Source organism: Phaethon aethereus, assembly GCF_964289735.1.
Source record: "Phaethon aethereus genome assembly, chromosome: 11".
In the NCBI taxonomy this organism is placed as follows: domain Eukaryota; kingdom Metazoa; phylum Chordata; class Aves; order Phaethontiformes; family Phaethontidae; genus Phaethon; species Phaethon aethereus.
Window position 1 is genome coordinate 19659002 of NC_138587.1, and position 22564 is coordinate 19681565.

A 22564-nucleotide genomic window follows, 5' to 3' on the forward strand; every position below is an offset into this window, starting at 1 on the left:
CCACCACCTTCAACTTTTTGTGTATACTTCCCCCAAGACCCTACTTGATAAGAGTTTTGAGAACTTCTTTTGTCAGTAAAATATTTGGTGACTTGCTGACTGGGCAGCAGTCTGGGCACCAGGCAGAGCTGTTGGTGCTTATTCCAGATCCCCTAATTAGTGCCTGATAGACTAAGAGCTACTTGGCTCTTTTTTTTTCTGCCCCATCAAATGGAAGATGCTGGTGAATCCCTAATAGGATTTTACAGTTTTGGGATGGCTGCCATTTAGTTTGCTTGCTGGTGGGAGCATGTTGTCTGTTGGGGAAAACACTTTGTTCAGATTTGAAGAACTTTCTAAATTTGTAATTTAACTTGTTACTTTGAGGTCAGGTACTTGGGGACACCAAGCAGCTTCTACCTTGTTCACGTGGCAAATACCTCCAAAGTTCATGCTCTGAACTTAATAGGCTGGTCAAAAATGGTCCTCAGGAGTTCCAACTCTGGGTTCCTGGTTTATTACAGGAGTCCAGTGCAGTGCGGTCTTCAGGCGGAGTTTTTACAGAAATAAACCATGCAGTATTTGTTGTCTATTAGTGGGAGGGGAGGATTCTAGGAAGAAAAAAATCCATCTTTTCTTGCTTTCTTAGTTCTCTGGTTGTAGTGGCAGGACAAAGAAGCTAATTCTGGGAGAGTGTGAACTGAGAAGAGAAAGGAATTACGATACAAAATGAGTTTGGATAAATGAGGAATCTGGGTGATACAAGTGGCTTATGTAACTCAATCTAGATAATAGGTATAAAAAGAGAAGACAGGGAGGGGAAGATGCTTTTGGAAACAAGACTGTAGGTCATAGATGGAGGGAGAACGCAAGGTTAGAGGCCTTCCAAAAATTTTAGGTGGAAAGGTATTTTGGGGTCATGTGTATAAGAATGCAAATAAACTCCTCTTTGTGCAGCATTGCTTGTCAAGTTATAAAGTCTGGGGCAAGGTTTATCACAGTCTGCTCTACCAGTGGGAAAATTATCTTTGTCTGAGGAAGCATTTGTAACTGATCTAACATGGTTGTGCTCTGGCTGGCGGATCTGGGAAGGTCTCTGTCCCACTTCTCTGCAGCCGCCTTGTCCCCAGAGAGGATGATAAAACTGCACAAGGTCACAGAGTGAGTCTGTGAGTGGGGGCAGGACTGAGGCACCATGTTCTTCCCTGCCTTTGTGCTTCAACCACTGGTCAGTATTGCTTTTTCCTCTCTGGTTTACATGGCTTTTCCTCAGTCTAGGTGCCTGAACACTTTCTTGGGGTGTTCAAAGTAGCAAGCGCTTGTATATGCAGTGCTGTGCTATCTCTTTATTGTTTTATAAATGTTTCTGGAAATTTAGACAGGATTTTAATGATTTTTATGGTAGCACCTATCAGCTAGTAAATAAGGTTTGTTGCAGTACACTACCTATGCCCTGTTTGAAAAGAGGCTGTTGCCCTGCAAGAAAAATGTCTTTTATTTGAAGAGCCCTTTCTCTTCCCCATACACACATATGCTTCTTTTTACCATAGAGGTAGCTGTAATTATAGCAACCTCCTGAAGGAACCAGTGCTTGTCTCTTTTCCAGGCAATAATGGGCTTAGCTTTTGGGGTGTTATGTATTTTGGATGGGGGTGTCCTTGTGATATTGCTGCTTCAATTTCTGTGAGTCTGATTGCCGTGGACAACTTTGCAGCCCCTTTGTCAAACTCCTTTAGCAGCGCACAAAGCAGCACCAATATTTTGAAAAGGAAAACTAGAAACAGATTGTTCTCTGAGTGATGGTGTTTCATCCTGGTCTTATTAGCTTTCTCCTGCTCTCGGTCACTTTTCTGGCTGCACTTGATGGAAGAAGTGCCAGTGGAATGCGGTGGCACACAGGCTCAAACTCAACAATTTGCATTTTTCTCCCAAGTGATGCCTCCCTCATTAAACAGAGTCCTTAAAAATTCCTCTGAAATTACTTTAGAGACTGAAGCAGAAAAAGGAAATGCAGCTGAAGTTCTGTGCTTTGTTACAGTTCTAAAAAAATCCACAACTATGTTTTGTTTTTCCAAGTAGGAAATTATCTTTAAGGAAAGGAAAGAGAGAGCCTGTTGGTCGGAGCATAGGACAGGGAGCCAACAACTTGAGAGTTACTCAGCACTGATGCCTACCTGATTTCTTTGCCTTAGTTTCCTCCCCTGCAAGATGGACAGGAAAGTGTTTCAGAGGTTATTGTGAGGACTGTGTCGTGCTTGTGAACTCCTTTGATACTGAAGTAGAGTGCAAATGCCAGGTATTATAATTTTGAAATCTCTCCTCTCTTATACCATTGCCATCATGAGCAACAAACAAAGGAGTGCTGAGATGCTGAAGGATGCTTTACGCTGGGATTATTTCCAATGCCACTTTCTTAAACTAGGAATGAATATCAGATGTCTTCTCCCCCCTCCCTGCTAACAGGTCCTGAAAGAAGCTACGGTGAGGGCTTGAGGCAGGGATTAAAGTTCGGTTTGTGCTTGTTGTTTGTTTGCCATTTTGGTGGCCTTGGAAGCGTGCGGCAGCAATAATCCCCTCTTTATTATTTCTCATTGCTCTGAGGGTATCCTGGTATAAAGCTAATACCACAACTCCCAGCTACCTAGTGTAAACTAATGCTTATGTAATCATTGCATAATGCAGAATGCTTGCTCCCCTACTCGTCCTCTTTTCTTAGTCCCTGAAATTTATCCCTAGAAGAGTCACGGTAGCAGCCAGCTGCATTCACTGTGCTGGGAACATGGCAAGCCCCCGTATGCATCTGTTTTCTGAAGTTGGGAGGGGAAATTTATCTTTGTTACCTAAATCAATATTTATCCACCTTAATAGAAAAGACCAGATTCTTTTTTTTAAAAGGTTTTGAACTATTATAAAAATAAGTAAGGTCTGAAGGTTAAATCCAGTTACTTGTGGTTTAGATCCCTATGGTAATTTTTATAATCTGGCTGGCAAAACTATATTCTGGGTTACTAGTTAACTGGGATAACCAGAAAGGGGAGGTTTCAGTTCCCTCCTGAGTGCAGTGTGTTGAAAACTTCCCAGCACTCGGCCTGAAACACTTCCTGACTCCGGTGCAGTAGTTTTATGTAACTCGGTTGCTCTCGCGCGCTCCCAGCTAAAGGACAAATGTAACCCATCCCTGCTTCACTCGCTGCCTTAGCAGGTGCGCTTCCTGGCTTTGTTTCCTCGTCTTGGCTAATGCCCGCAGTGTCTGTGTGAGGCGGGGGGGGCTCGTGCGAAGGAGGCAGCTTACATTTTAGGTTTGAGGACTTTTATTGGGAGAAGTAATTTTGGTTATGTATCTAGAAGAGGGATGCCAGATAGCGACCTTCTGCATTTCTCCAGTTCTTGCCATCTCGAAGCACTATGAAAATGTTTGATTTGAAATTTTACAACCCTCCTATGAGCGTATCAGAGCTGGAAATGGACTTGTGACTGCCCAGTGCTCCTGAGTAACCATCAATCTTTCCTCTGTGGTGCCTGCGAGAGGGAGGACAACCTGACGGGCACCCCCGGGAGCTTGTGTGAGGTCCTGGAGGGGCTGTGCACAGCTGCCCCGGCACGGGGCTGGCCGGAGCAGCTACCTGCCACGCTCCAGTGGCACAGTGTGCTGGTGGCTGCAAGCCCGTGCCATACAACGGTTATATAAGTGCTCTTTGGTGTTTATGTAACCTGGGTCTCGGCATCCGCAACGTTGAGGCCTGGCCAGAACAAGAGCTCTTGGCTATTTGGGGCCTGGTTCTGCTTGCATAATCCCAGGGCTAGAAGATATATTGTCTGTCACCAAAGTTGGCTGTTCGATGTTCCAGTTTGCCTCCTGGCACTTCTTGGCTGCCTCCTTTCCCTTTGGTTTTTGGGTGGTATCTTCCTTGCTCCTGCCCTTCAATTCTTCTGCCTTTTGCTCCTGAAGGATTCCTCCAGGCCAGGAAAGGGGCTTTATTCTGCAGCATAACCTCATCAGGAACTGATATGCTGAAAGACCTTTGAAGAAAAAAAGAAGGGCAGTGTTGCCTTAAAATTTATCTTTTAAAGTTTTCCATTGACTGGGGCTTACTTCCTGCCCAAGAAGGAGTCTGGAGATGGATTTGGCTTTTGTGTGTTCCTGGCTCTCTCCCTGTGCTCTGGCCCACAGAGCCTGTGCTGGTGGTGTTTTCTTCAGAGCCCATTTCACATCTCTCACCTCCATCCCCAGGTCCTGGGCCGGGGATGGAGGCAGCCTGCCATCTCTCACCGGCAATCTGCAGGTACCACGTAGGTGTCTTGAACCTGCAGTGACTGATCACTTTACAGATGCCTAGAGAAATTAAAAATATGTTACTCAGACTTCAAGCAGCGCTGTTTGTTATACCCAATATGACAGTCTCTGTGTCTGGTTACGGTGACAAGTATGAACAGCAGACCTGAGGTGGTTAACTCCTAGATAAATCAGCAACAGGAATGAAGATGTTAGAGCTGATGTAAGTGCCATTTGGCAGGCGAGGGAAGCTTCCCCTGGGAGCAGGCAAGCTCTGGGGCTGGGCAGGCTTCAGCCCGAAAGATGCCTTTGTGCTTCGCAGTACCGTGGCCGTGACTCAGCAGGACACCAACCATCGCGGCCAGCAGCAGAGCTGGGACGAGAGCAATGGTGGAAACTGGTCATTCCTCTGATCAGTGGGCTGCGTTTCGTTGGAGTTGAGCGGGGACAGCACGCAGCAAGGGACTGGGGGCTGCGGGTCCTGTCCGAGGTGCACGGCGTGGCTGCCCTCTCAGCCAGGGCACAGCACGCCTGGCCTGGGAGCTCCCCACAGCCGCGGCCCTGGCGAGGAGAGGGCATCCACAAGGGGCACACAGACAAGCACAGGAGTACCCCGTGCACGCAAGAAACCACTGGTGTAGACAAAAGGCTGATCCCGGCTCGCTGCCGGCTCTCGTCGGCGAGTGGGCGGCTGCTCGCCACCGGCGAGGGCCGAGAGGCGCCTGGCGCGCTGGGCCCCGGCGTGCTGGTGGGGAGCGCGGCCAAGCGGGTGCTGCGGTGCGGACGGCGCGGGGGGGTAGGTGTGCCGGGTTATATAATGCTTACATAATTAGGGCTTTGTTAAGCAGTTGTGGCTGGGAGGGGCGTCCTGCTGCCGAAGACTGAGCCCGATTATTTTCCGAGGAGAACAAAGTCTTGTTGCTAATTAGCTGTGCTGATAGCGGCTGCAGGGGGTAGCCATGGCCCCAAGTCCCCGGAGGGGCTGTGTCCTGCTCCATCCCCCCTGCTGGGTGGCTTTCTCCGTGCTTCGGGAGGAAGGAACAGGGCGTCAATGTGTGTCAACCCTGGGAGGGGGCTTTGTGGCTCTCCTGGATGTTGCAGCAGGTAGAGGCTGGAGGAATGGTGTCTGAGCTTCCCCCTTGCTTTTGCCTACACTGTCCTTGAGAGGTTTCACAAGGAATTTCCTGTTTCCAGCCTTGGGGTGCTGAAGTGTTTCCGTAATGCCGCCTCTATGGGAGGGTGCTCTGTACAGACGCTTCTCCTCCGTTCTTGCATGACATCCGTGCAACAGCTGTACCAGTTGCATACAGAGAAAGAATGTTCTGAAAATATTTTATATTCCACAGCTGAATACAGGACGAGCCAGAGCACTCTGACTGTTGCCAGCCTCTGAGATGATTGCTGTGCCGCAGTTAGAGAACTGCTGTTCTTAGGTGCCAAGCACAGTTGAACTCTGGCATCACCTACACACCCCTCCAGTGCCCAGTGCACTGGGGAAACAGCACATAACCCCAGAGAACATCTTCCAGCCTGTCAGTGCCTTTGCAGGCAGGCTTGCTTTGCAGAGTCACTTCTCTAGCCTTTGGCACAGTTGTAGTTCAGTGTGTCAGTGACTGCGGGTGTTGCAGCTGGAGCCATGCAATTAGTCTTTTTGTGCCATCCCTCAGTGCTCCTCCCATTCTTGCTTTGACAGCTCAGTACCGGCTGTAGTAGTACTAGCTAGTACTAGCTAGTCTCTGACAAGCTATTGCCCACAAACTGCCTGGAAGTTCCCAGAAAGCCTGCAAATAATATTTAACTGATCCTTGTTCTTTGTGCAGGACAAGAGAGCACTCCAAAAGAAAGAATTAACTCCTCGCTGCTCTGCATGCAGCTACCTTCCTCACCATGCATGCACATCCCTGTCTTTAGGGTAAAGAAATAATGCCCAAAGACTTAGCAAAATAGTGCTATTCGGTATCCTGAGTTTCTGTAGTGAAATGATTTTAGAAATAAACAGTTGTCTGGTTTTCAGTGGTATATCTTCCCTGGAGTCATTGGAGGTACCCTGGCAGAGAAGTTGGCCTCCTAAGAGGAGGGTGTACCTCTAGCTAGTCGCATTATCTAGCTAGTAACTGAGGAGGCAAGGAATTAATTATCTTACACAATGTTTTGTCTGCTGAGGGGTCTCTTGCACCTTCTTGTGCAACAGCCTCAGGTAGGGGACCCTCAGGTCTTATCCTGAATGGCAATTTCTGTACTCGAGGAGTGTTGGGCTGTTGCTAGAGTGGTGGATGTTTACTTGTGTGTGCACAGATACTTGGACTTATCGAGGTTTGCCTTGGACCATGGAGATTGGATGCAGCTATAACACTGTTTCTCCCACACCTCGGTGTCAGGAGAAGACTGTTGGTTGCAGAAAACTCACACCCCAAAACATGTACCTTCTGCTTCATGACATTTCACAGCAACCTGAGCCTCCTTGCAGAGCAGGCTGTATGTGTCAAGGGCAATTCACTGCTGGAGGGAAGATGCTAGAGAATACTCTTCGGGCTGCATCCCATGCTCTTTTATGGGAAGTTTGAGAATATTTTGCAAGGAGGAGGTGATGAGGTGAGTTTTTTAAGCTTGGGTGCAACAGGAAGTACCCCACTGTGGGACAAATCCTTGACTATGTTATGCATCATGAGTCACGCCTGTGTGCAGTGTTTAGGGGCAGCTGTAGCAGTTATACCATGGGGAGCATCTGAAGCAGAGTTATACAGAGCAGTCACGACTCTTTTCCTTACAGAGACTTCTCAACTGTGATATGCAAGTGTTGGTCGAGAAGCCAAACACCTCCCCCTCGCTTGTATGTACAGCTGGGGGCGGTCGCTGCTGCTTAGCGAGCGGAGAAAACGGCAACCCCTGGTCTCCTGCATGAACCAGAGCCATGCTGTCATCAGTTCTATTGGGTTTTGGTAGCACAGGCACATTTTAAACCCCTGCAGCGCATGAGAAAGGATAGTTGTGCCCCTCTTGACGTTCAGGGTGCTTTGCAGGACGGTGTGGCTGGGTGTGTGCAGGTGTCCATAACGGAGGAATGGCTTGGGGACACCTCAGCTCATGAGCTGTAACCCACCTGAAGGAGCAGCTGCTTGACAAGCTCACTGTTTGCACTGATGCTATCACCACTACCCTCAGGAGAACCTCTTTGTAGATCTGGTGCCTAATCTGGTGAGCACAGTGCAAAACATGCTGCGGAGCTGGTGTGAACCCAGCAGTTGGTGTTCCAGCTGATTCTCAACGTCCACAGTGTGTAAGTGTGGGTGGGTTAGATCCTCATCGGTGACCACAACTGACCCATGGCTGTCTTCTGCTGAGTGGACTTGGGCCTGCTCTTTCGCCCAGCTGTGCTTGGCCATATGTGTCAGATCTCCCCGTGCAGGGCTGCGCTGAGTTGTTACCCATGGGCTGGTGGCAATGCTTTTCTCATTGAGGCAATGTGGATGACTGCCCAGGTCTTCCTAGAGTGCATGAACAGCTTAAGCATGATCAGGCAGTTGTCAACATGCAAACATGGCTGATGAATCTTTGTGTTGTGTAAAAAGCTACTTGTATAGCCATGTCAGAATAGCATGTTGAGCTCCTGTTACAAAACCATAATTGCATTTCTGTTGTAGATGTAGGCTTGGCAGAATTGGGGCAGGAATTATTCCATTGATTAACTGATGGGACCTGTTCAGCAAGGCTGTTCCCACACTCCCTCCAACCCAAAGACCAAACCTGTTCTTGTATAAAATGGGTTTTTGTGTGTGTAGTTATTGTTTCTTAATGTCTTTCTGTCCCAGTGTGGGTCCCAGTTACATAGCTTGGAGCTCACCACACTGGAGTGCAGCCACATGACTGCAGTGAGGAGTCTCGCTTTTCATATGCGGTCAGATTTAGGCTGTGAACACAATCAGGAGTTTAATACAAAACAGCAACAAAACAATTCCTGCTAGTAACTGCCAGTTCATGTCACAGGTGTGGTGGGAGCCGTTGCGTGGTTAGATGGAAGTGACTTGTGATTTTACCATTGTGTTAGTTAAGCTTTGTGAAAAGCAGCTTTATTCATTGTAGTGGCAAGGACGGGACCAGCCTTGGGAAGCCGGCTGTCATCTGAATCCCACTGCGGCTGAATCAGTGTGATGTTTGGTAGTGCCACCAGCATGGAAGAGATCTCAGTATCTAGATGCGTGTGTGTCAGGAATGTGGGCTGAGGCACAGATTGTGTTCCTCACCTCAGAACTTGTATTGGCAGGACAAACACCAGCCTGAGCTGGCTGATGAGGGCCTGTATTCAGTGCAGGGCCAAATTCATCATCAGATTTTAGGCTTCAGGCTCCTGCTCAGATGAGAATTATCTTTAAAAAAACGTGTCTGATCCAGCTGTGTGTAGGTTTCACCAGCACTTGTATTACACGTGATTAAGAGGAAAGAAAAGTAAAATGCAGAAGTGGAATGAATATACATAGGGATTGCACAAGAGATATGAAAACATACAGAGGACACACGTCATGGCCTCACCTTTGGATTTTGTTAGTATCACCCTCGTCCTGAAGGCACTCTTTCCCAGCACTCTTTCTGGTGCGGGTGGCAGAGTCGCTGCCAAAGGAAGTGACATGGGTAGTTGTGGGGGCGTGAGGAGACAAGTGCTTCCTCTTCCAAACAAGCATGACTTTGTGCTTCTCCGATGCCTTGTTGAGGTCCCCTGGGCCCAGGGTGAGATGGCAGCAGTGTAACCATGGCAGTGTTTGTCCCTGGGATAGTCACTGGTTTAATGACTCATCCCGGAGAATGCAATCACATGTCCAGCCTCCCTGCTTCCCTTTGCCCTATTTCATCCAATCTTTTGATCTAGTTATATAACCAGGAGTCGAGAGGGGTGGGAGGGAAGGAAACAGTGCTGAAGAATTGCAGGTAATGTGACCAAAATGTGTCTTGTAGTGCAAATAGCAGAGCTGTTGTCTGGGAAGCCTGGGAAACTGGGTTTAGTCTCAGCACAGTTCTCTGCAAGTGAATGTGATGTGTGATGTCTGAGCTTGTAAGTTTATGGAGGCATAGTGGGAGGACAGGGCTCCAAGACCTTGGCTGTGGTAGGAGAACTACTGTGACTGTAGCAGCGAACCCCTTTGCCTTTATCTTCACATGCAGCATAACTCTTTCGTGCATTCATCATGAGATCTGTTTCATCACATCAGTTGTGGATTCGTGTTCTTTTAGTATGTGTAGGACTTGCTGGGACTAATGTTCACAGAAATGTTTGAGCTGCTCTGCTGGTATTGCCCCATGGTGGGGTGAGCCCTGAAGTCCTAAATGGATTCTGACACAGGTTTCGAGCAAATGTAGGGGTGGATCAGGTGGGATGTCTGGAAAGGAAGCTTGCAAAGTTGGTGTTTTTGACCCAGGTGTGAATCTAGTTCTTGTCATCTCAATTTTAAGAGGTGATACTGATGGTAAGGGTAATTTAATAGGCATATTGATGTGGCAGCTGTAGAGGTGCCTGTACATGCAATGTGCCATACTGAAGCATCCTTCATTTAAGCTCCCAACTTTTTGCGAAGGGATGCTCTTTGTCTCCAGATCCCACAGTCACAATGTGATGCTTGTTGGTTCTGTATTACTTCATCTGCCACATTCTTCTGCGCTGATGTCTTCTTTCCTTCAAAGTTCTGTCTAAGTGTCATTTTAGTTCAGTCATTAGCTCAGATACACAGTATAAGCAAGAAAGCTGATTATGAGATGAGGTTCAGGGTATCTCTGCCTGACAGAAGGGGACAAGATGCTTCAAAGAAGCTATTACAAGGCTTGTCAGAAACAGTTTACTTCAAGGGAAGCTTTTGAACAGAAACATTTCCTTTCTTTGCTCTGCAAGCATTAGCTTGGTCACTGGCAGCCTGTTGAAGAGCAAAATGTCACATAGAACAAGGTGTCATTTTACATAGTGCTTTAAGACTGAAAGCAGACATTAATGCAAGTCTGAAAATAGGAGGATGTAGAGAAAAAGAAGTACATGTGGTTATAATGTGGAAAGAATATTGCCACTTACTTTTTGTTTTTAAAAAAGCTTGCCAGAAGTTACCATTTAAATCATAAGAATGGAGCCTGGTGATAAAACCACTGAGCTGCTTGCTAAGCCATGACCCAGTGTTTGAACCAGATAACCTCTTGCATAGTATGTTCTGTTAACTTGGAAGATGGTTACACAGGTGTCATATAAACGGAAATTGCTGCCCCACTTGAATGTTGTGAAACAAAGAAAAAGAGAGTTGAGTTCCTTGTTTTAATCAGAGCTCATCGGGCTCCTGTAAGAAAACAGGCCCTTAGGGGCAGTAAGTGCTCTGTGTGGACTGAAATAATTTTGCCTTGTTTTCTTGTCAGGGCACTTTTGGGCTGTGTTGGGTGGTGTTAGTCTTGGCTTTCACAGGGAACAGACCCTTCTCCGTAAAACTTTTTAACACACTTTGAGTGGCACTGTTGGAAAGAAGCCCAGTTTTGACCCTCAGAGAAACATGCTTGCAGACAAGTGAGAATAGGCATTGTTGGTTCCCATTCAGCTCAACTCTTGATGAATGCTCATGTAAAAGCCAGCTGCCAGCCTGGCACAGTTGTTCTCATGTTGTTACCTCCTTGTCTTTTCAGACCAACCCCAGGAAGCAGTGTTCAGCGGTGACCATGTTGAACATGCGGAGGATGGAGCATGGCAGCGCTCTACTTCAACTACCTCATCTCAGAGTGAGCGGGCAGAGCGACACTTGCAGAACCAGCACAAGAGCCTGGCCTCTGAGGACACCAAAAAGAAGAGGGCTCAGAAACCGTCTCACATGCGGAGGAACATAAGGTAAACAGCATCAGGACAGAAGGAGCTAGGGTTCATTATAGACTTTTGGGTAAAAACAGAATCTCTGGACTTTGCTTCTGAGCTACATTTTGCCACTGCTGGCAAACCAGATGGCTTTTCTTTTCCAAAACCTTAGGATTTCACCAGTGGGAGTAGTGATCTCAGACTGGAGTGCTGCATGTGGGTAGAGACTTGTTCGGTATTTCAAAAGAGCAAATATTTGGTTATGGAATATACTGCAAAAATTGTCTATTTGCTGCTGGCTTTTAAGACATGTAATTGAAAAACAACACCACCATTAAGTAAATTACCCAGTTTCAGATATCTGGTGATGAGGATCCTATTGCAAACAGCCTAAAATAAGTCCTTCCGTCTACTATCCTGGGTTGGATACTTGTTGGCAGGAGTGCTTATGCTGTGACTGGTGACTGAAATGTTGGAAACCAGTTTCACCTGAGTTATGTAAAACAGTAATTGTTTGATTGTATAAGTCACCACATATATTCTGGGACAGGTTGTGAGGTGGTAATTCACTATGAAATTTTGTTCAAGGGGATCTAAAATGCTGAGAGAACCCATAATGGAGCAGGAAACCCCTGTGGCAGCAAGTGACTCCTTTGCCCTGTATGTAATGTGCTGGGGTCTTTGGTTCCTATTTAAGCTTGTGCAGGTTGATTTTCTTAAAGCCAAAGGAACGAGTGTTGAGTAGGCCTTGGAAGCTGAGACTTCATTAGGATGGAGGAGATGTCCCTGCAGTGTGGGGTTGGGTGGATTTAAAGGCTAGTTTAAAGCTGGATTTCACTCCTGCTTGTACTGCACCCTCTCTTCTGGCAAAAGAACCTTCATTTCCAGGGATGCACATGTGAAACTGAAGAGGGGGAAAAACAACTTTTGGAAGTAATGAAAGTTACCTGTAAAAGTAAGGTGCTTTGAGAGCATCCTTTGAAGCCATTGTTAAAGCCATTAGAGGTCCTAGTTCCTAAAAATACTATGTCAGGGGAAAATCAGGGTGATGACATTTTGTGGGAGAACTGGTGCCTTTTCTTCCCATGTATCTTCTTTGCATGACTTTGTACATTTTCTGTTTATAAATTGCATAGCAATAAATAACATCCTTTCAGATAGAAGAACTAGTCTGTGATAACCTAGCTTTAGTATATACTTATCCACTCACATTTTTCTTCCTTTCATTATTTTGCTTCTGCCATACTTTTGTCTTTTCCTTGAGTAATAGTAGTGTTACCTGTAGTTGAGAAGCACGGTCTTGAAATAGCTGTAAAATCTGTCTATAGCTTTTGGCAATGATGATCCTGGTCTGTGTAGCTGACAGAGTACCTGGAGCTTGTCAATCATCTTTTGAGCCAGCTGTACAGCCATGCAGGTTTTTGGAAGAAATTGTTTGGGTGTAACCAAATCATCTATCTCTGTTTGCTCCTGTGTTCAGAAAGCTGTTGCGTGAGGACCAACTGGAAGCCGTGACAAAAGCAGCCCAGCAAGAAGAGTTAGAGAGAAGGAAACGGCTAGAGCAGCAGCGGAAGGATTATCCAGCCACTATCCCAACCGTACCCCTAGAGTTTCTTCCTGGTAAGCAGTGGGAGATGTCACTCAAAGCAAGATTTTTAAGGATAGAAGCTGAATGAAGAAGGTAGTGCCATGCTTGTCCATGATAGGACAAGGTGTAACGGTTTTAGACTAAAAGAAGATAGATTCAGACTAGGTATAAGGAAGAAATTTTTTACGATGAGGGTGGTGAAGCACTGGAACAGGTTGCCCAGAGAGGTGGTAGACACCCCATCCCTGGAAACATTCCAGGTCAGGCTGGACGGGGCTCTGAGCAACCTGATCTAGTTGAAGGTGTCCCTGCTCATTGCAGAGGGGCTGGACTAGATGACCTTTAAAGGTGCCTTCCAACCCAAACCATTCTATGATTCTATGCTGCCCTTGGACTTTCAAGTGTAAACTCTTAAAACGGCAGTTCCAAACCACTTGTCAGTGCAGTGTAGTCAGTTCCACTTCTGAGCTAGTTCTGAATCAAGATACTGTGGCTGCATGGTGAAAGGTGCCAGGTAACTTTTCTTGAAGGTATTTTGACAAGTTAATTGTGTGTAAGTGGGGTGCTGGAACAGGTGTCTGTTGTCTTCCAACTTCAACAAATGCAGTTGACGGAAATACCATGTACCTAGTCCAGATCATACATGTAGTGTGAATGGTCTGGTAATGCGTGGGTCTGGTACTAGGGATAGTGGAACAGTAGACTGGGTGTACTTAGTTCATGGTGTTAGACTGGGTGTACATATATTTATGCTGTAACCTTGTCCCTTCTTGCATGTTTCAGCAAGCAGTGACATAGCAGGCAGTATAAATAGTTAAGAATCACCCTTGTCTTTCAGTGAATATGTCATCTTGCATTGTCTTCTAACCTGGATAATTTCAGTGATCTAGTTTATAGCACAACCTCTCAGACTGCTGTAAGGGGCAGAGAAGGGCAATTGGAAGTTGTGTCAGGGGTGTCATGCTTTAACCGCAGCCGGCAACTGAGCACCACACAGCCGCTCACTCCTCCGAAGGTGGGACGGGGGAGGGAATCAGAAGAGTAAAAGTGAAAAAAAAACTCCTGGGTTAAGATAAGAACAGTTTAATAGTTGAAATAAAATAATAATAATGATAGTGATAATAATGATAAAAGTATATACAAAGCAAGTGATGCACGATGCAATTGCTCACCACCCGCCAACCAATGCCCAGCTAGTCCCCGAGCAGCAGTCCTCCAGACAGCTTTTCCCTAGTTTATATACTGAGCATGATGTCATATCATATGGAATATCCCTTTAACCAGTTTGGGTCAGCTCTCCTGGCTGTACCCCCTTCCCAGCTTCTGGTGCATCTCCAGCCTTCTCAGTCAGTAGAGCAGCTTCAGAGAAGCTGAAAAGTCCTTGACTTGGTGTAAGCACTACTTAGTAACAACTAAAACATCAGTGTGTTATCAGCATTATTCTCATACTAAATCCAAAGCACAGCACTATACCAGCTACTAGGAAGAAAATCAACTCTATCCCAGACGAAACCAGGACAGGGGGTAAGGAGTTCTTGAGTTGACTTTGCCTCTTGACAAAATGTATATTCTCCCATAAGTGTCCAAAATGTTCAAAACATTTTTACATGGGGGGAAGGAATAAGAGCTGCTTAAAACACTTTAACTGTTGTGGAGTAGGTTGCAGCCCCAGAAGAACGTCGTTGCATGCTGAGTCACTGCAGTAGTGCTTATTTGGTCCTGTTAGCTAGCCTCTGTCCCCATGTGGCAATACTTAAACATACAAACAAATGGTCTTGATCAGCCAATGTTGTTTATGATATGTGGGATATAATTATTACAGTGTCCCTACTAACAAAGGGCAGTTATCATCCCTTCGTCAGTTGGTACTTTCTCTGCTGGATGGAAAATAATTTTTACTTCTGAGACTCAAAAAAAAAAAAAATTTTTTTTAAAAAAAAAGGACTTTAGCATGTTGTTTGGTCAGTGTGCCCCAGCCAGGGCATGCAGTGGAGAGGCTGCCATCAGCAATGGGCTATTGTTTCGGCGTATTGAGAAAGGAGATTGTGACCCAGGAAGCTGAGTCATAGCAGTATTGTAGACAGTGAGAGTCTGTTATGGAAGATTCCAGGGCTAAGTTATTGGAGCAAAAGTGGAAGGAAATACTGTCTGGTTTCTGAACCGTTTTGTCTCTTTCCCCATTATTATGAATTACTTATTGTTTGTAATTTATGTTTGTAGAGGACATCGTTTTCAGAACAGCAGAGGCTACCCAGCTCCCCCCTCAGGTCCTGGCTGAGGAGGTGATCTGCCTAGATAGTACCAGCAGTGGCAGTGAAGATGATGCTAAAGATAAAAATAGCATTAAAGACGGTAAGTGACCAATTGCCTCAGCCTGATCTTCTCCCAAGATACTGTTTATTTAGCCACAAGCTTGCTGTTTTCATCTATTCAGATGCTCCAGTAGTGAATAACTTTAGGTTTTTGTAGGGCTATTGTTTTCCAAATATATGGCCACTTCTGGCCGTTGGGTCCTAAACTGACTTTTATAACCTGACCTGTCAGGCACTTTGGTGAACTTGTGTTTATTTCTGCTTTATAAATGCACTAAATTTTGCTCAGTGCTCTGCTGAAGAATGCTTACATGAGATGTGGCATCATCTGCTGTGTATAAAAGGAGTATCTGAGTATTCAGATGTGCAACTGAAAGTGGGTTTTGTCCCATCCCTTGTGCCAAATGGATCTAACGCGACTGCTTTATGCCACTCTGGTAGAGTACTTCTGCCTGATTTCCTTGCTGGTCCTTAGATATTGTATCAACAGATAAAATGCATGTCTGGGTTTAGAAATTAAGAAGACATATGGAGGAGAACATAAAACACTTAAAGCAATGGCCTCATGTTCTATTTGGATCAGCCCAAATTAACATTCTCTGAAACATGGGGAAACTCATGCTTTTATATGCTGGCCTGGGGGGCCTGATGTGTGCCTGTACTGTGCCTCCTTGTTCAGAATAGGTCATTAGGCCAGTGTGGAATTGCAAAAGGTGGAAGCCTTATTTTCCAGATATGAGGGTTTTTTCCATGCATGATAAACCCTGACATCAAGTTAACCTTTGCCCTTATTCTCTCCTGTTTTGGTTACTTTACAGAAGTGATTGAGCTGAGTTCAGGAGAAGATGATGCCCTCCAAATTGTGGATAGCAGTGACTCTGGCAATGAAGGGGAGGAGGATGGCAGTGAAGAGAGCAGTGGCTCTCATGTGAATGATGCCTTAAATCAGTCAGATGCTCTGGGGCAAGTCATTGTGAACATCAATCATCCACCAAATGAAGAGGACATTTTCCTGGCTCCCCAGCTTGCGCATGCAGTAAAACCTCATCAGGTAGGCTTTATGAGCCTCGAAAATGCAGTGAATTCAGGCAAGCCTGCCTTGTAATCTCAGCAGAACCTCTTTGGTGAGCTCTGTGACCAGTCTAGTTGTGGTGGCGGCTGTTGTGGACGGTCAAATGATAAGGACAAGTTAAAGGAAGGCTAGGGTTGTGTCTAACTTTGGCTATTGTTATCATCAGACTTTTGTATATTTAGATGAACATTTTAAAAACAAAATTCTGTTTATAAACAAACTAATCAACCCCAATTCAGATTCTCTGGCTACAAATTAATTTTGATTTATTGTTATATTCTCAGAAAGTTTTATGAGTGTCTAAAAACATTGACTCTTTGAGTCTTCCCTAGATTGGAATGCTGTAGTGAACTTGAAACATCCCCTTTATATTTTCATGGTTTATGCAATGCAAATGTGCTTGCCACTCTGTAAATACATACCCATCTTGTTGTTTTCTCCCGCCATTCTAATACATTTTCTACTTTTCTGTCTAGATTGGTGGGATCCGATTCCTGTATGACAACTTGGTCGAGTCCTTGGAGAGATTTAAAACCAGCAGTGGGTTTGGGTGTATTTTAGCACATAGCATGGGCCTGGGCAAGACCATACAGGTCATCTCTTTCTTGGATGTACTTTTTCGGCACACAGAGGCAAAGACTGTTCTTGCCATTGTACCTGTAAGTAGTCCATGTGAAGGGCTGGCTGAGGGGCTTCCTTGCACTACTTCTTTCTTTGCATAGAGAAGACTGATTAATGACCTGTCTCACATCAAGCTCTGTCATACCCTTGCTCTTTTTCTCCCTCTTTCATTTCCTGTGTCCCTGAGTTTGCATGCTGTTGTCTGCTTCTTCTGTCTGGGCACAGCTGGGTGTCATTCCATATTCTCATTTCTGCTATTAAAATCCCAAGTGACTCAGCTGGATTTTTAATCCTTCCATGGCTAACTTTTTCAGGTGAATACGCTCCAAAACTGGCTAGCAGAATTCAACATGTGGCTCCCACCACCTGAAAACCTTCCTGCTGATTATAACTCCAAAGAGGTCCAGCCCCGCACCTTCAAAGTCCACATCCTGAATGATGAACACAAGTAGGTGCCAGTAAAAGCCCTTTTGAGCTCTTAGACTGTGTCTTACAGAACTGTTATCAGAATTGCTGTTGCAGGCTGTTTAGTTTGGGCTAATTCTGTGCCCTCAACTCCCAGATCTTTCCCACTCTGCATTTGTTGTGGATGCCACCTTGAGGGAAGGATTTTTGTACCTGGGAGAGATTTACTGACTCTTTCATTCAATATTTATATCTTGTACTTCCTTCTCACACTGCTGACACACCTTCCTGATCTTCCATATATCTCTTCCTGAGATCAGGAACCAAGTTCCAGAGAGAAAGCTTACTTCTGCAAGCAGTAGTGCTGTGATTTGTTTCTGGCAGTGCAGTGCCAGTCCTATCAGAGTCCTGAGATTCCTGAGGCATGTGCCCCTTATACCATGTGTCTCTTGTGTTTTAAATGTGTTTTTTCCTGAGATTTTTTACATGCTTAGGGATTCCTCTACCTGACACTGTGACTTTCTGTGAACTTGTTGTTAAGTTAAGACACTTTCTTGTGTCCTTGAGGGATTCTGGCAAGTGATACAAAGCCTCTTTGTCCAGAAAGGAGGGATCACTGATTGCAGTTACAGCCTGGTGTGGAGTGTATTCTTGGCTTGTGGATCTCTGCTTTTTTCTGGGTCATTTTTCTTGCATGGGTCAGGACAGTGTAGTGATCCTAGGGAACTCTCAGTTCATTGGCTGTGTTCATACACTTATCTGTTAAGGTCTTCACCTCCCGGGTGGAATGTACTTTGAATCTGCTGATGCTGCTCAGGCCATGTGTTTACTATTGGATGGGATCTGGTGTGCTCTGGGAGGATTGAGTGAGGACAGTGTCTTGATCTGAACTAATTCTCAGCAGACTAGCAGGGGAGGAATAATTGAGAGACACTAGCATTGGAAGAGACAACAACAAGGGATAAACAACTAGATGATTACAACAATGTACATTACCGGCTTGTTCTGAAAATTGTTTTTGCAGAGGCAGTCTCCTCAACAGCTCTTTAAAAAGGATGCTCTCAAGTTTGATATGCTTTTGTACGTGACAAACTTCTACAGCTCGGTTCCTGTAAGGATTTGTCATTTTCAACCCTGCTACCCATGGCACATAAAAGGCTTTTTTCGTTTCCTCTGTACCAGATTGTCTCCTAAAGAAACTTCATTGTATTCCTCTGTCTGGTTTGATATGAGACAGTGCTTTAATTACTGAATGGGTCTTTTTTTTCTCAGCAGACTCCAATCCAGTGGTTCAAACTGAAACTGGAGAGAAAACTTACAGTTTATTTGATTTGTTTGTTTGTTTTGCAGGACAACAGCTGCACGTGCAAAGGTGGTGAATGACTGGGTGATAGAGGGTGGTGTGCTGCTGATGGGATATGAGATGTACCGTCTCCTCTCACTGAAGAAGTCCTTTGCCACTGGCAGGAAGAAGAAAACAAAGAAACAAGCTGGCCCTGTCATTATTGACTTGGATGAGGAAGACAGGCAACAAGAGCTTCTGAAAGGTGGGAGGCCAGTCCTCGAGGGAGTGTGATCCTATTGCCCAGCTGGCTACCAACTCTGGCAGCATGGGGAAACAACCTATAACTTGCTTTTAGTATCCCTGACATGATCAAACTTTGCTGGGCAGGATTGTGTCTTTCGAGACAGCAGATTGTTGAGCTGGCTGAGTCTTTAATTTCTTGCAATAGCTGCAAATAAGCACGGAAGTCAGTACACTGAGCTTGGGGATTTGTCTGTGTGAGATTTGCCAGTCTGATCTGATGCAAGACACTCAACTTCATGTAATGCAGGTCATTGGGCAGAAATCAAGGGGCAGTCATGTCCGGTCATTACCACATTATGCTAAATCGGAGCTAGTGTCTAACCACATTTTATCTCCCGAAGCAGCCTTGCTTTCTGCCACCTGTGAATACTGCTTTTTTTTGTCTTTCAGAGCTATCCCTCTTTTTGTGAAGTTGGTGACCATATAAAATCAGAACTTTGCCTTATTCGTCTCTAACTAACACTTGATGTTCCTTGTCCCCAGGGATTGAGAAGGCTTTGTCTCGCCCTGGCCCAGATGTGGTTATTTGTGATGAGGGACACCGGATAAAGAACTGCCATGCCAGCACTTCACAGGCCCTGAAGAACATCCGCTCCCGCCGGCGGGTGGTGCTGACTGGCTACCCACTCCAGAACAACCTCATTGAGTATTGGTGCATGGTAGACTTTGTCCGACCGGACTTTCTAGGCTCACGGCAGGAATTCAGCAATATGTTTGAGCGCCCTATCCTGAATGGGCAGTGTATTGACAGTACCCCTCAAGATGTCCGTCTCATGAGGTATCGCAGTCATGTCCTGCATAGCCTACTGGAGGGCTTTGTGCAGCGGTGAGTCCACAAGGGGTTCTTAATGGTGTAGTCCATGCAAACAGCTCCTTCATCCCAAATTAGCCTGGTTGTTTGCTGAGTTTATGGAGCTAATCATGCTGCCTTCTAGAATCATTTAGGTTGGAAAAAACCTTTAAGATCATAGAGTCCAACCATTGACCTAACACTGCCAAGTCCACCACTAAACCATGTCCCTAAACGCCACATCTACCCGTTTTTTAAATACCTCCAGGGATGGTGACTCAACCTCTTCCCTGGGCAGCCTGTTCCAATGCTTGACAACTCTTTCAGTGAAGAAACTTTTCCCAATATCCAATCTAAGCCTCCCCTGGTGCAACTTGAGGCTGTATCCTCTTGTCCTGTCGCTTGTCACTTGGGAGAAGATACTGACACCCACCTCACTACAACCTCCTTTCAGGTAGTTGTAGAGAGCGATAAGGTCTCCCCTCAGAGAGCCCCCTCCAGGCTAAACAACCCCAGTTCCCTCATCTGCTCCTCATAAGACTTGTGCTCTAGACCCTTCACCAGCTTCATTGCTATTTCTCTGGACACGCTCCAGCACCTCAATGTCCTTCTTGTAGTGAGGGGCCCAAAACTGAACACAGTATTTGAGATGCGGCTTCACCGGTGCTGAGTACAGGGGACAATCACTTCCCTAGTCCTGCTGGCCACACTATTTCTGATGCAAGCCAGGGTGCTATTGGCCTTCTTGGCCACCTGGGCACACTGCTGGCTCATTCAGCCGCTGTCGACCAACACCCCCAGGTCTTTTTCTGCCAGGCAGCTTTCCAGCTACTCTTCCCCAAGCCTGTAGCGTTGCCTGGGGTTGTTATGACCCAGGTGCAGGACCCAGCACTGAGCCGTGTTGAATCTCATACGATTGGCCTCGGCCCATTGATCCAGCTTCTTAGGCTTGAGTTTTAAACCTTATCTGTCTTTGTGGGAGGATCTTAAGCATACAGAGAAAACTACAGAGGAGATTCTTAGGTTACCAGCTCAAATATTTCTTTCAGAATCTCTGTCTTGTTTAACTTGGTAACTGCAAAGTAGTCCTTATGGCTGTTTTGCCTTGGGGGTAGAAATAAAGTTGGTTTGCTTTGGTACCACAGACTCTGATAATGGAGAACACCACCTCTAACTGCACCAAAGTGGCCTCAGGTTTATTTTGATATCTTAATAGCTAATTTGGATGTGCACTTTTTGTCATTCTCTGCCCAAGGATCTGTAAGTGTTTCATGAACCCTCAGTTATGAAAAGTGACAGTGTCTCCACCACTCTGGAAACAAATCATCTTTGTTTCTCAGAATAGGGTTCTAAGATGCTGGACCAGTGATTTGGGTGGAGTGTCTCAGTCATCTGCAGAGCTAAAAAGAGGCCTTAGGTCTTATTTCTGTTAGTCAACTAACATGGAGAACAGGACTTTCATCACCCTCTTAACACTGTGACCTGTGCTAGAAGTTTGTAACGTTTGAGATATCTGTAACTGTGCTTACAGTTGGTATTAGGCCGCAGGGAGAATATCTTGGAAGTGTCATGCATTAGAGAGGCAAGCATCTAGAGGTCTTTCTCCCTGCAGCCGGGTGGGCGAGAAGTCGAAATCCTGCCTTATAGGCAGTTGCAGAGACATCAGATTGGGGAATTCCCTCTATTTATCTCTCTCTCTTTCTTTCCTCCACAGGCGAGGCCACAATGTGCTGAAGGTTCAGCTCCCGTCTAAGGAAGAACATGTCATTTTGGTACGTCTATCAAAGATCCAGCGGGCCCTTTATACGGAGTTCATGAACCGGTTCCGAGATGCAGGCAACAGTGGCTGGCTGGGACTGAACCCACTCAAAGCTTTCTGTGTGTGTTGTAAGGTAGGTTTTGGCAGGAGATGCAACAAAATATTCTAGTTATGTAAGGCAAAGGCAGGAATATGAGTCAAAACAGGAGGTGAAAGTGTGGTTGGCCAGGCACATCATCTCTCTCCAGAGTGCCCTGCAACAGCCCAGCAGAATTGTTATCCCCACTTCCAGAACTGGGGTGCAGGGGTGTTAAATGTCTTTTTCAAATTTGTGCAAGAAATCTGCAGCCATCAGCTGAACCAGTACTGGGCTGATACCTTAACCATTTACCTGCTGCAATATAGACAAACAGCTTCTTTTGCATTTGTGCTGTGTGGGATGCGCAGTGGCCTTCTGGTTTGTTTTCAAGCAAACAATTTGGCAGTTTTAAAGTCAGGAGAGCCTTGGTTAAGATGGTTTATACCTTGTGTCATGGCAGAGTCACGTTTTCTGTTTTCACTACCTTAATGCAGTCAGACTGGTTTTCTCTGCAGTGCCTTACAGTTCTATGTGGGGATGGTGAGGAGATGATTGAAGTATTAGTTCTTTCCTTTGAGTAACTGTGGAGGCTTTTAGTCTACAGTCATTGGCAAGCAGCAGGCCAGTGCAGGCCTAACCACATTGTTTTCTTACCCCTTCAGATCTGGAACCATCCAGATGTGTTGTATGAAGCTCTGCAAAAGGAGAATCTGGCAAATGAGCAGGATTTGGATGTGGATGATCTTGGCACAGCAAGTACTAATTCCCGCTGCCAGCCTCAGGGAATTAAAGTCAAAACAGAGAGTAATGCTTTGGCATCACCAGCTGGAGAAGCTACCAATAGCAAGTTCCTCCAGAGCGTTGGCTTCAACCCTTTTCAGGAGAGAGCAAATCAGGTCGTTACTTATGAGTGGGTGAGTACCACTGATGGAAAACTCTTCATTTGGAGAGTTACAGTAAACGTAGGCTAGATACTTACTCTGAAAGACTGCACCTCTTTTTGTTAGGGCAGTTTTCTGAAGTAGAGCTAAGAAAAGACTCTTCTGTTTAAGAGTTGGGGATTTATCTCGCATTTTCTCTACGACAGAGCATCTTGATAAGCATGTCTGCATGTTGCTGGGTAGGGGTTTTAGGACTCTCGTGAGGCAGGAGTGCAAGCAGCACTCTTATACGATTGTTTTCATCTGACCAAAAAGTCTGTGGGCTTTGTTATTCTAAAAAGGGTATTAGGGTGGAATTTGATCTAGATAAGATGGTAAATCTAGTGGGCTGAAGGAGAGGTCTTGAGATAGA

The 22564-nt window shown here is 45.7% G+C and overlaps 1 protein-coding gene across 1 annotated transcript in view; it reads left to right on the forward strand.

The window, feature by feature from the left end:
• The window catches only part of RAD54L2 (RAD54 like 2), a gene marked incomplete at both ends in the record, with an annotated part of 45586 nt that overhangs the window by 15429 nt on the left and 7593 nt on the right, over positions 1 to 22564 (forward strand). Inside the window, 10 exons of the mRNA XM_082004818.1 lie at positions 10895 to 11093; positions 12538 to 12677; positions 14866 to 14997; positions 15776 to 16008; positions 16506 to 16688; positions 16965 to 17098; positions 18406 to 18602; positions 19127 to 19469; positions 21148 to 21325; positions 21934 to 22185. Coding sequence (XP_081860944.1) covers positions 10895 to 11093; positions 12538 to 12677; positions 14866 to 14997; positions 15776 to 16008; positions 16506 to 16688; positions 16965 to 17098; positions 18406 to 18602; positions 19127 to 19469; positions 21148 to 21325; positions 21934 to 22185 — 1991 coding nt within the window. The remainder of the gene's footprint in view (positions 1 to 10894; positions 11094 to 12537; positions 12678 to 14865; positions 14998 to 15775; positions 16009 to 16505; positions 16689 to 16964; positions 17099 to 18405; positions 18603 to 19126; positions 19470 to 21147; positions 21326 to 21933; positions 22186 to 22564) is intronic.